The following is an 11,635-nucleotide window of genomic DNA, read 5'->3' on the forward strand; positions in this document are numbered from 1 at the left end:
TCAGTTCACATAAAATTCTGAAAGTCCAAGCACTCCTCAATCTCTCCCAAGGTTTCAAAATTTCGTTTGAAATACCTTCACATCTCATTTTCTTTCAAAATCATCCCATGATTTTAAACAAGTGATATTCCTTTTGAAATCCAATTAACATAAAATCCTAATTTTCCAAACACAATCTAACTTTCTCCACTAACAAATTAAACCTACTAGTAGTGGAGTTGGGATCCCCTACTATTATGGCATGGTATTGTAAGGATGGCCGGATTATTTACACGTGTAGTTCGTTCATTGCAGTACAATATGTTTACTAGTATGTATTTGATTTGGAGGCTTTCATTGTGGTATAACACTTTACGTGCACAACAACCATTTCTAAAAAAATAGATTTTTCAAAAATATATATTTCCTGTCAAATATACAGCATTTTTAATTCTTTGTCATGCTTTCATTATAGATAAGATAGATTATACTGACCTTGTTTGGAATTTTATCAAATTACACATACATAGAATGTTTTGTCAAATCATTTATTTTGATTTATATTTTTATTGTCAGATTTATAGAAGACAAAAACATGATAACATTTTTAATGTACCATATGATATTCTACTTGCTTCATCTAAACCTTTTTTTTTTTTTTTTTTTTCACTTTAAAATATTGTGCTACAATTGTTATAAATGAAACCGAGAATACAAACAAAAATAAGAGTTGTGATACAATTAAATAGGGATGCCGATGGTAGGTTCGGGACGAGACACATCTTTCCTTATATATATATTTAATAATAATAAATTATATATATATTTAATAATAATAATAATAATAATAAATTATATATATATTAATAAATTATATATATATTTAATAATAATAATAATAATAAAAAATTATATATTTGACATTTTGTAAACTAATTCAATAAAAATTAATGTTGAGAATTTTTTTATAACATATTGATTGATACACTCTAGAAGGACTGTTTTGTCAATCCAAAAATATGAATTTAACTAATCTATTATATATTTATGATTCAAAATTATCTAATAATTTGTCATTAACTCAACATCTCTCCATTAAAAAAAAAAAAAATTAGACATTATATGTGAGGAGTGATGTCATAAAATAAGTACTCGTAAATAAATAAATGGGACCCATACAAACAGTAAAATTCTCAACAAATAGCCATTGATCCCACCCGTTCATTGGACCCCACCAATCAATCTGCTACAGTATATTTTTACAACTCCTCCAAAATACTGTTCGCTTCGGCCCCATATTCTACTACTAAATTACAGTTCTCTGTATTTACTACCACATCCCCTTCAGTTTGTCCAAGCGGACGTTCTATCTTCCCTCCAAAGGTCCACTTCTCTCTCATCAGATCTGCATTTTCTCTGCTAGGATTGTTTTCCGAGAAAATTTTTCTCTCCTTCTACTCCACCTCTTGAATTACTCAACCGCGGTTTCGAAAATTCTCTTTTCATGTTAAAGAAACCCTAGCTTTTCTTTTTGGTTCACATCACTGAATTTGGATTGTTTATTATGTTTTGATGTCAAATTTCTTCATTTAGAAATCGTAATCTCATTTCTGAGTTCCGATTTCATTGTTATATACAGAGATTCAAATTAGATCGTTCGAGCAAACTCGCATCTCATTAGCCATGAATTCCAGAAGGTTAGTTCATCCAGTCTTTGTGCCTAATTTTTTTTTTTTAATTATTATATTACGTTTTTTTTATTTTATTTTATTTTATTTTAAATTATCCAATTTAGATCAGTAGTCTTATGATTGCATCTGAATTTGAAGCTACTTACTTTGTTATATGTCTACCAAATCGTGTTTGTTTATATTCCAAAGTCCCTGTGATGGTGCATCGGTTCTCTATATGCTTGCGTTGAATTTTATGTTTCTAAGATTATGGAATGCCCTGTCTATGCAATTAGAGAACGATGTTTCTAGTGAGTAACATTTGTAGTTTTGGATCGAATGCAGCTTAACTCAAAAATTAAACCTATTTTTTTAGCTTCACCATGGAAGAAATGCCCCAATTGGAAGACTTAGATAGTTTTTGGATTTGCGGAATTTGAGGATGGATTTGAATGTACCAGGGTTGGAGATCTTATGGGTTGAATTCATTGGTGAACCTGGCAATTCTCGGATAAGGTTGAAGGTTGCAAATTTATTTTAAAATGTTTTTCTCTTTTGCAACTTTCAGCAGGTTAATTGCTTGAATTCCTGTTTAAATATGAAGCAGATAATGACAAACTACAGGTCATTCACTGTATGAGAAATCATAATTTTGCAATTTTCAGGTGACATTAACCGCGATCCATATAGCCCCATGAAATTCATAAACGACAGGCACTTCACTGCATGTATAAGTCCATACGTCAATACATATGTGTACACACGAATTATGAGCCCCCAGCCTTTATCATCTGAGGTCTTTTAGAACCATTTTCATAGAACTCTATACATGTCATCGGTCATCCTTGAATATAGAAGTTAAACAAGGATTTATTGTGCATATGGGATAACATTGAAATATTTGAAAATTATATGAAAAATATCCGCAGTATAAGTAAAATTTAAAATCAAAATATAAATTCATGTCATAGGATTGGGATCGTAGGACAATTACAATAAGCTCCTTTTGTGTTCCATGATAGGTACTACAAAATAAATTAAAGGATGGGATTGAAATAAACTAAGATTATATATAGATAATAGCAGCATACTGATTATGTATTGCTAGAATTGAGGGCTGAAGAGAAAAATTAAAAGTAGGAAAAAGGATGTAAATGAAATAGAATTTGATATAGGACATGATTGGTAATTTAAAGTAAGTTGGGACATGTAATTGAAATGTAATGATTGTCTGCTGCCTGTGTGCAAATATGTAAAGTTGTAGTATTGGAGTTACATACTAGCGGTAAAGTGAAAAATAGCCATGTAATAGTCAATATATAAGTAATAGAAAGCATACACTAATATACTTATAAAAAAATAAAATAAAATAGAGAGTATACACTAATAGGCTAAAAAAAGAAACATTAATTTGTGGGGCCGATTTAGTAATGTGAAAATGAAAATCGAATTTGTATAATGAAAAATAAATATAAAAACCGTAGTATTTCATAATAAAAAATTATAAGTATTTCATAATTTCTTAAAAAAACATAAATACTATATATATATATATATTGAATTTTTTCTCAAATGGCAGCTTCCAAAAATAAGGTAAAAAAAATCTAAATTGAGGTTTCTTTATACTTTGGAGGGGCCAAAATTAAATATTCTTCATATTTTGGAACTTATGATTCATAATACACCTATATTGTAGGATTTTTTCCAAAATTTTTGGGGGCCCATGGCCCCCCTTGGTCCCCATGGATGTCTGCCCCTGCATGTATATATTTGTTTAAACTTTCTATACAGATCTAAAGACTTTAGATCTGTATAGAAAGTTAGAAACACATTATATATATATATATATATATATATATATATATATATATGCTACCATCCCATGGTGGCTAATCGAAATAAATGCCTACTGAAATATATCAATCCGACTGGAAATCATAGTTAACCATCAGTGCATGCACACACACAAGAGAGTGTTACCTTCTGTACTCTTAATTTCTTCATTTGTTATTCTAAAAGTTTCTCTCCTCTTCTTTTCTTTCCTTTTTGAGAAGAAAAATTTCCAGCTTTTGCTACTTGGCAGAAGTTCATGTTCAGCTTTTCTGAGATCTCCCACAAATTTATTGGGAGGACAGAAAACTTGTATTAATTATGATTTTGTTATTGTCATTCAGTTGTTTCAGCACTTCTATTATGATTTCCTGCATGCAGGGACTTCTCTAACGGTAGAGCTGCTCTCTTTGATGGCATTGAGGAGGGTGGTATAAGAGCCTCATCTTCTTACTCTCATGAAATTGATGAGCAAGACAATGATAAAGCAATAGATGGGTTGCACGATAGGGTGAATCTACTGAAAAGAGTAAGTTCCTTCCTGGCCTCAAAATTTGACCGTTCATGCAATCAAAGCAGTTTCCGACTGTTCTGCATTTGTTTATTCAGTAATTGCATTGGTGATATGATCCTTACATTGTTTTAATTCAGTTAAGTTCATGCCTTTCTGTTGCTGGAAAGGTGAGAAAAAGGAAGAAAAATTTGGAATCCTTCAACTTTGGGCTGGAATGTTCTTTTAAATGTTCTAATACTCAGTTTTTTTCTGTGTCTTTGAGTGATTCTGTATTTTCCATCCTAAAGGGGATGGGAAGTGCTATGATTTATCAAACATTAGATGAGGCATGTTCCTTCCAATTGGCAAGTTTTGATCTGGTATCTATCAAATACTGTAATATTGGATGAGAATTAAATGATAAAAACATTTTTGAGAAGCAGTTGCATATTTATTTACTTCTTATTGTTGTTAAATTTATTTATCAGTTTGCCATTGTATCTCATTACCAGGTAGCACTTTCTTCTCTTTTTTTTGGGTGGATTTGAGGTGGGCGGGTACAGGGTTTTAAGTGTGCACTGGAGTAGTGGGATAGTTTTGCACAGTGCTTAGTTTGTCATTTAAAAGTTGAAGAGAAAGCTCGACAACTTTATGAACTCTGTTCTTGGTTGGAAATGGATATGCCTATCAGAAAGGAAAGGAGCTCACAAGAGAAAGAGAAAGGGGTGGACGGGAGATGTTTTGTGTTTACTTCTATTCTCTTCTTTATAATGATTTGGTGAGCGAAAGTGTCAATTGATTGGTTTCATTAGATAAAAGATATTATAAAATAAAATGTCTGCAGCCACAAAGTTTCCCATGTTGCATGTTATTTATTTGTTTTTATTTTTTATTTGGTAAGTAGGCAACACTTGTTGTACGACTCATTTGGACATACCACCTAGGTCAAGGGCTTGGTGGTACATGTATATGTTGTCGTAAGGTATTACAAACATAAGAAAAATTGAAGGCTGTCATAATGGGCCACTTCCACACCCCGAAAGGACTGGTCTTTTGTGGATTCTCCTCACCCATTTATTAACCCGAGGATCATCCAGTACACACAGATGTGGGACAGGACGGAGCACATCTAAGCGTCCTTGACAAGCTGGCAGGCTCCCTCAGCCAGACCTTCGCGCCATTACAAGGGGACCACACCTCCATGTGGGACTAGTGCGATACTTTTCTTGACTCACATTGTAGTACTCTCGGGTTGGCTCTAATACAACTGTTACAATGGACCGGTTCCACACCCAAAACAAAGATCGATTCTCAGATCCCTTAAATGTTACAAATTCATTGCATATCTGGGTTGATCCTTTGCAATTTGCTTCTTTTATAGTTTAACTTCACGAATCTGGAATTATTCTAAGTGAGTATTAATGCCTTTTACATAACAGATGACAGGTGATATACACGAGGAAGTAGAGAATCATAACCTGATGCTGGACCGAATGGTATGTATTCTGCAGTTTTAAATGCCATGTGCCATAGTGTAGTTATCGTTGTTGGTGTTATGTTGCATTAACCATGTTTTGGTCCTTCAGGGCAACGACATGGATTCATCAAGAGGAGTCCTGTCAGGCACTATGGATAAATTCAAAATGGTATGTTGAATAACATTTTCTCTAGTGTCTTTGATTTAGTTCCGACGCGTGCCTAAATTTGCTGACCATGAGCTTCTTTTACTGTAGGTATTCGAGAAGAAATCAAGCCAAAGAATGTTTTCTCTAGTGGTATCGTTCGTGGTGATTTTCTTGGTCATATACTTCCTGACTAGGTAACTAGTCTTTTTAGTGTGATTCGTCTGCTGGTTTTATGGTAGAGCCGTGGAGACTTTTCACTTTGTTACCGTAGTCCAATATCAGTTTCTCTTTGTAAGATATTTTGGTGTTTCTATAATATATCATGTGTACATGTGACTCAGATTTTTATGAGTGGAATTGGTAGCAAGAACCAGGCCATTTGCATTATTACGCTAGCAATATGGAATCACCTTCTTCCCATTTTTATCCAGATGTGTGTGCATGTGTGTGAAAATTAATACCCACAGGACAGGGCTCCATCCAAACATCAAAGGGTTTGGAGGGTCAATCTCTTTCTTCTGTCCACTTAAATTTTGACTCTTTTTAGTTATTCTTCTTTATAGTCTGCGTGGTGCTTAGTTGATGATGGCATAGCTAGGCAAAGCCGACTCTTGCTTGATTTCAGACGGGGCTTGTTCGATAAATTAATATTTTGAGGTTAAATCAGATTTCATTTTTTTCTTTTTATTATTCAGAAATTCATAAAGCTGTTTTCAGAGTACTTCTGCAATTGCTATAAACAGCTTACATATTAATTTATTGAAAATTATATTATAAAAGAAATTTCTTTTCTTTCTTGACCTATCTGATGCTGTCCAATGAATATTCAAATTATCATGTAATAAATGCAATAACACCGGACCACGATGAAAAGGATGTTCACGTGGTCGTGTTTGGACCAAAAATGCTGGGGAAATAAAAAAGATATGCACCAGCCGGGAATCGAACCCGGGTCTGTACCGTGGCAGGGTACTATTCTACCACTAGACCACTGGTGCTTCGATAGTCTCCTACTAACAGTTATGCAAATTATATTAGAAAGAATAAGCCGCCATTGTGATTTTACACCATCTGAAAGTCAAACCTAGCACGAAGTTTAGGTTTCGTCCCTAACAGACTCTTGACCATTGGACCAAACATGCAGGTTGGCCTTTTGTACCTCACATCTTTAATAAATGGTAACTTAACAAAGAAATTTTATATTCATTTCTTGAGATTAGGAATATCTAACACAACATATATTGTATAGAAATAGCCACCTAATATAGAATGAAGTTCTATAATTCTATAGGTTTGTTATGAATTCGGATTTCAGAAATTGATTGGATTTGAAAAGGGTTTAAATTAAAAATATAATTGGAATTCCATGAATAATATAAGATTTCATGAGATTTTGTCATTCAATTAATACACTTATATATAATGGTCCAACTCCATTCATTTCCTAGTTTCTTAGATTCTATTTATTCCAAAAATACTGAAAATTATAATTTTGTCAATTTTAAATATTTAGATAAAATTAGGCATTAATTAGTGACCTAATTGGTATAACACTCGCTCCTCGAGCTGGTGTGTCGGAGTACCCTACCCCTCCTAATTTGCCAGGAATATATATATATATATATTTGAGTAGAATTTGAAAGGTTGAAGGGATAGAAACCAACATCACATTGGACCTTCAACCATTTGAACCACCATCACAAGTTCTGCTTGATTCCCATCAAAGTGAAAGAACTAACTTCCTTTTTCACCTTCAAATATGAGGTACAACAATGGTGAGAGTTAAGTACAGTCTTTAACAACCTAGAATTCTGTACAGCACTGAAGTAATTACTGTACATCGATCACTCTGAGTCCCGGTCATGAGTTTCTTGGAATCATTTCTGCCTTGCCATGTAAAATTTATGAAGTCGATCACTGTACCGTAATTTAGGATACAAATTCGAGTCCCATAGCAATCGCTATGTACAAAAATAATATCAAACGTTAAGTCTATCTGTAATTTTATGAGTTTTTTTTACAAGTGTATGTCGTACTTAAGGTGATTTGATATTAGATAATAGCATCTCTTTGTTTTTTTATTAGGAGAATTTGAGTTTTATAACTTGTTAAAAAAACAATTGCAGGCGGGAAGAACCATAGCTAAGCTTGATTTGACAAATGTTAATTCTCGAGACCAAGTCAAGCTACATCTGCCGATTCTAATCAAAACTACACTAAATTCTTATTTGCTTACTTTAGGAGTAATTAGTATTAGAAAACTCTAAAGTGCCGGAGACCGACTACTCTGACACCGACACAGCCGACTACTCACATATATGATGTAGTCGTCTGGACTGGGCTGTGTATCATAATAGTTCTTTAATATCTTTAGAAAGCAAACTCAGTACAAGTTTAACTAAAAAAAAAATCACTACATTTACTTTTCTGAGCAAAAATAGAAAGCAGAATTGCCATTAATTAACACCTATATTGTTGGCACCATTACAAAAGCATAAAACAAATAGAAGCGTTTCATAAACCCTATTTTTGCAAGATTAGGTTTGCTTTGTTAGTTTTCTGAGAGTCGTGTACACTGTCCATGGGTACTAAAAAACAATCTTTTTGACATCCATATTTTGCAACTTGATCACAATGGCTGAAGAAGATTCAAAATGATGTCGTAACGTTATCTTTCTCATGAGAAACTATATATATATATATGTCGGTCATGTCATGCCGGGACTCCTTAACAGCAGCTATATATACACACATGTTTTGCTGCAATATGTATTTTAGCATCCACCATTCTTTACAGTCCATTTCTGATAGAGAACTTTATTAAGATGAAAAGCGGTATATATAAATGCCTTAATCATATAATCCCATATGTAAACTCATTATTCCTTGTTTCCACTATGTATAAATGCCTTAATAATGCAATTGATTGTGCTATTATGAATAAAAATGGCGAAAAGACAAATATAAAATAACTAAAATCAAACCTACTTAATTATAGGCCAAAATTCCAATAATTTTAGGATAATCAATTCGGAGAATTAATTTAGGAGAAGATTTTTTGCTCCTAGGTTTGATCCCCCACAAAGATAGAACAATTTGGGCGGCAAAAAGGGTCTCCCTTGACATTCATAGAGAAAAATTCTATTCGACGAATACTTAACATGGAAGAAAGCTATGAATTGAAATCACCATGTCAAAGAATCATTCTCTGCAACCCAAACTAGATAGAGTCCCCATTATAGTCTTCTAAATTTGACATGCATATATAATCTATAATATCGAAGTATTTCCTTCTAAGTTTTGAACCTAAATATATAGTGTAGAATCAATGGATCATACTCCCTTTAGAACAAGTCCATACCATAATCCGAGGCAACAGTTTCAAATATACTAAAATGATTTATAAAGTATAATCCACACTTCTTTTCCTTAGTTCACATCAAGTCTATGATCATTCACACAATAGAAATAATTTAATTCCATTAGCATCTGATAATCGATCAACAATTGCACAGACAAGGTGTCATATGCTGGCTGACTGAAGAGTGCTTAACTCGGAAGACTTAAAAGCCTGATCAACCCTGAGCTTTGTCTGATCAAAATAACATATATAGATATATGTAATCAACCTAGGATGATAATTTGTCCATTTATGTTGCTAAATAACTAGGGCTTTCGATGACTTACAATAGCGCGAAAGATTGATAGAGCTCACAACTAGTTCAGGCAAGAAGTCCCAGCTCTTATAATTGTGTGAACAAATAACATTATCTTCAGTGCATGATAAGGGTAATTATTTTCAACAAACAATCTATGGTGTAGACAAATTTATTTCATATATATATATATATCATCAGCAAAATAACTTGAGCTTGCACTTTACTAGAAACCACATATATATAAATTGTAGCTAAGAAACACATTGAAATAAAATCAACATCTCATATATCCCTAATCAAATAAGGGCTATATGCATAAATATTGAGATAAAACAACATATATATATATATAGCTACTTCTAGGACAAATATATATGTTACCAGAAAGTGATGATCATCCATTGAAAATTCCCAACCTCAGGACAATTCTGGATTTCTTCCCCTTCATCATGACTTCCACAGAATTAAGCAAACCCTATGCAAAAAAGTACCACTTTATACAAATCCCGCGAAATGGTGTCTTTGCATAATGGTGTCTTTGCATAAGAAATTAATTAATCCTGCAAGTAACATGAACACATAGCTGTACAGTATCACGCGAACTGAGTTAAGAACTCTACGGATCATGACCAAGCCGAAGCTCCAAATCTAATCCATCTTCTTCTTTCTTCTTTTCAGCATCTTCCGTGGCCTGGGCAGCACCAAAACCAAATTGCAAGCTCAAGCTCATCCGCCAGTCCTCTCCTATCGAATTTAAGTGATCATCACTGCTTTTGTGGTGCGAGTATGATGGCCTTGAAACTGATGTGGAAGCTGGAATATATGTCCGGTAATTGATCAGTGCTTCGTGGGGTGCAGGAAAATGAGGTGGGTAGCTTGAAATTGGATGGTAGAACATGGGCGTCGCGTGGTTCTCTTCGTGCTGATTGGAATTAATCAAAGAAGGCCTGTTCTTGGCTCTATCTTTCCTATGGATGTTCATGTGTCCACCCAAAGCTTGTGCCGTAGTGAAGCCTCTCTTGCAGAACATGCAATCATAGGATCTACCAGTGCCTACAATATCGCTGCAATTCTCTCGCTCCGGTTGATCAACTTCTTCGCTTGAGTTCGCAGCTTCTTTGTGATTACCAGATTCTTCCATGGTGAAACTAATCAAGAAAAGTTTACACAGAGTTCGGAAAAGGTCAAATCCTTGATTATTCTGCAAGCCTAGGTATGATTGAGTCGCGAAAACTTCTGGATAGGTATTCTACATGGATCGGAAACGAAGTGTTTCTTGTTAAAGAATTTAGGGGATTTTAGATGTTTGAGAGAGGGAGGTGTTATAGAGGAGGAGAGGTGAAGAGGGTGTGAAGCAAAGGACAATAAAAGAGCATAGGCAATGCCATTGTGAGCTGAGTGAAGGCGTGGAGAGGGAGACAAGGTCTCTTAGATGTTTGCTGACTGACCCATTCCGTTAGCCGGCCGCTAATTGATCCATATATAGCAAACAAATAGTTATTATAAATCTATTTATTCTTCCATGATATGTCTCCCCAATACATCTCTTGTAGCTTTCATCTAGGCTTCATTTCTTAACGCGGTCTTCATTTTGTCATCTCTCTCTCTCTATGCATATCTACTATATGTATATATTTTAATATATAATATTATAATGTACCTTATCTCTCACATGGTTAAGATCCTGTCCGGTTCAGCGGACAACCAATCACAATCATGTTCTTGGACTGCATCTGTAAGAAAAATCAGACGTTCCATATTGCTTAGAGGAGAAATGTATGACGTGTGAATGTCTCTTAATTGTGTATAAGCATTTTGAAAATCACGAACACAAATATTGTGTAAAACGAAGAATGTTATCAAAGTTAATCTTCAGCTGAAAATGAAGAGTGTATACTAGTCCACGAGAAAATATGATAGGTTATCACGAATGGTATTAAAGTCAATCTGTAGTTGTAAATAAGAGATGGTGCACAAGTCCATGAAAATTTGGTTTGCTGAGTCTTAAAAAGGAATGATTGTAACGTCTTATATCACCTAATATATGTGAATTCCTTTAAAAATAAAAAAATGCAAAAAAAGAAAAGAAAATAAAGTGTACAATAAATATGTATACAGTGCGACGGGTCGTGATGTTGGATCAAAATCCTCTCCAGCGTAACATGGAATTTGTTCTGGCTTGTGAGTGATAAGTGGACACCATTTTGCCACGCCAATTAGTCAAATAAGAGAAAAGAAAGTAAATCAATTTTTACTGAAGACGTATTAGTGTATACATACAAAGTTTGCTACGTCACTTAGTCAAAAAAGACAAAAGAGAGTAAGTCAATTTTTAGTGCATATATACAAAATCTATACATCCCAACTTTCTCCTTAACA

General features: G+C 33.8%; 2 protein-coding genes and 1 non-coding gene across 3 annotated transcripts; 1 reads left to right on the forward strand and 2 right to left on the reverse strand.

Annotated features, from left to right (window-relative positions):
* The first annotated feature begins 1,275 nt into the window (after positions 1-1,275).
* On the forward strand, positions 1,276-6,027 carry LOC132306829 (bet1-like SNARE 1-1). The gene is made up of 6 exons (XM_059804399.1): positions 1,276-1,362; positions 1,619-1,676; positions 3,861-4,008; positions 5,412-5,468; positions 5,559-5,618; positions 5,706-6,027. The coding sequence occupies exons 2-6, from the start codon at positions 1,663-1,665 to the stop codon at positions 5,793-5,795; spliced, it is 369 nt and encodes a 122-aa protein (XP_059660382.1). The 5' UTR covers positions 1,276-1,362; positions 1,619-1,662; the 3' UTR covers positions 5,796-6,027.
* A 497-nt stretch (positions 6,028-6,524) lies between these two features.
* TRNAG-GCC (transfer RNA glycine (anticodon GCC)) lies at positions 6,525-6,595 on the reverse strand. Its single transcript has one exon. It is a non-coding gene; the product is annotated as a tRNA-Gly (tRNA).
* Positions 6,596-9,475: 2,880 nt separating this feature from the next.
* LOC132310222 (transcriptional regulator SUPERMAN-like) lies at positions 9,476-10,716 on the reverse strand. Its single transcript, XM_059808423.1, has one exon. The coding sequence runs from the start codon at positions 10,395-10,397 to the stop codon at positions 9,873-9,875; it is 525 nt and encodes a 174-aa protein (XP_059664406.1). The 5' UTR covers positions 10,398-10,716; the 3' UTR covers positions 9,476-9,872.
* Positions 10,717-11,635: the final 919 nt, after the last annotated feature.

Source organism: Cornus florida, unplaced genomic scaffold (genome assembly GCF_030987335.1).
Source record: "Cornus florida cultivar Cherokee Brave unplaced genomic scaffold, ASM3098733v1 CherokeeBrave_3.0.0_Hap2_Chr05, whole genome shotgun sequence".
Lineage (NCBI taxonomy): Eukaryota > Viridiplantae > Streptophyta > Magnoliopsida > Cornales > Cornaceae > Cornus > Cornus florida.

Excerpts from the sequence above, each read along its gene's own strand:
- LOC132306829 (XM_059804399.1), top strand. Across the intron at positions 5,469-5,558 it reads ACCTGATGCTGGACCGAATG|GGCAACGACATGGATTCATC; the intron begins GTATGTATTCTG and ends TTGGTCCTTCAG. Across the intron at positions 5,619-5,705 it reads CTATGGATAAATTCAAAATG|GTATTCGAGAAGAAATCAAG; the intron begins GTATGTTGAATA and ends CTTTTACTGTAG.
- LOC132310222 (XM_059808423.1), bottom strand. The coding sequence starts at position 10,397 with ATGGAAGAATCTGGTAATCACAAAGAAGCTGCGAACTCAAGCGAAGAA.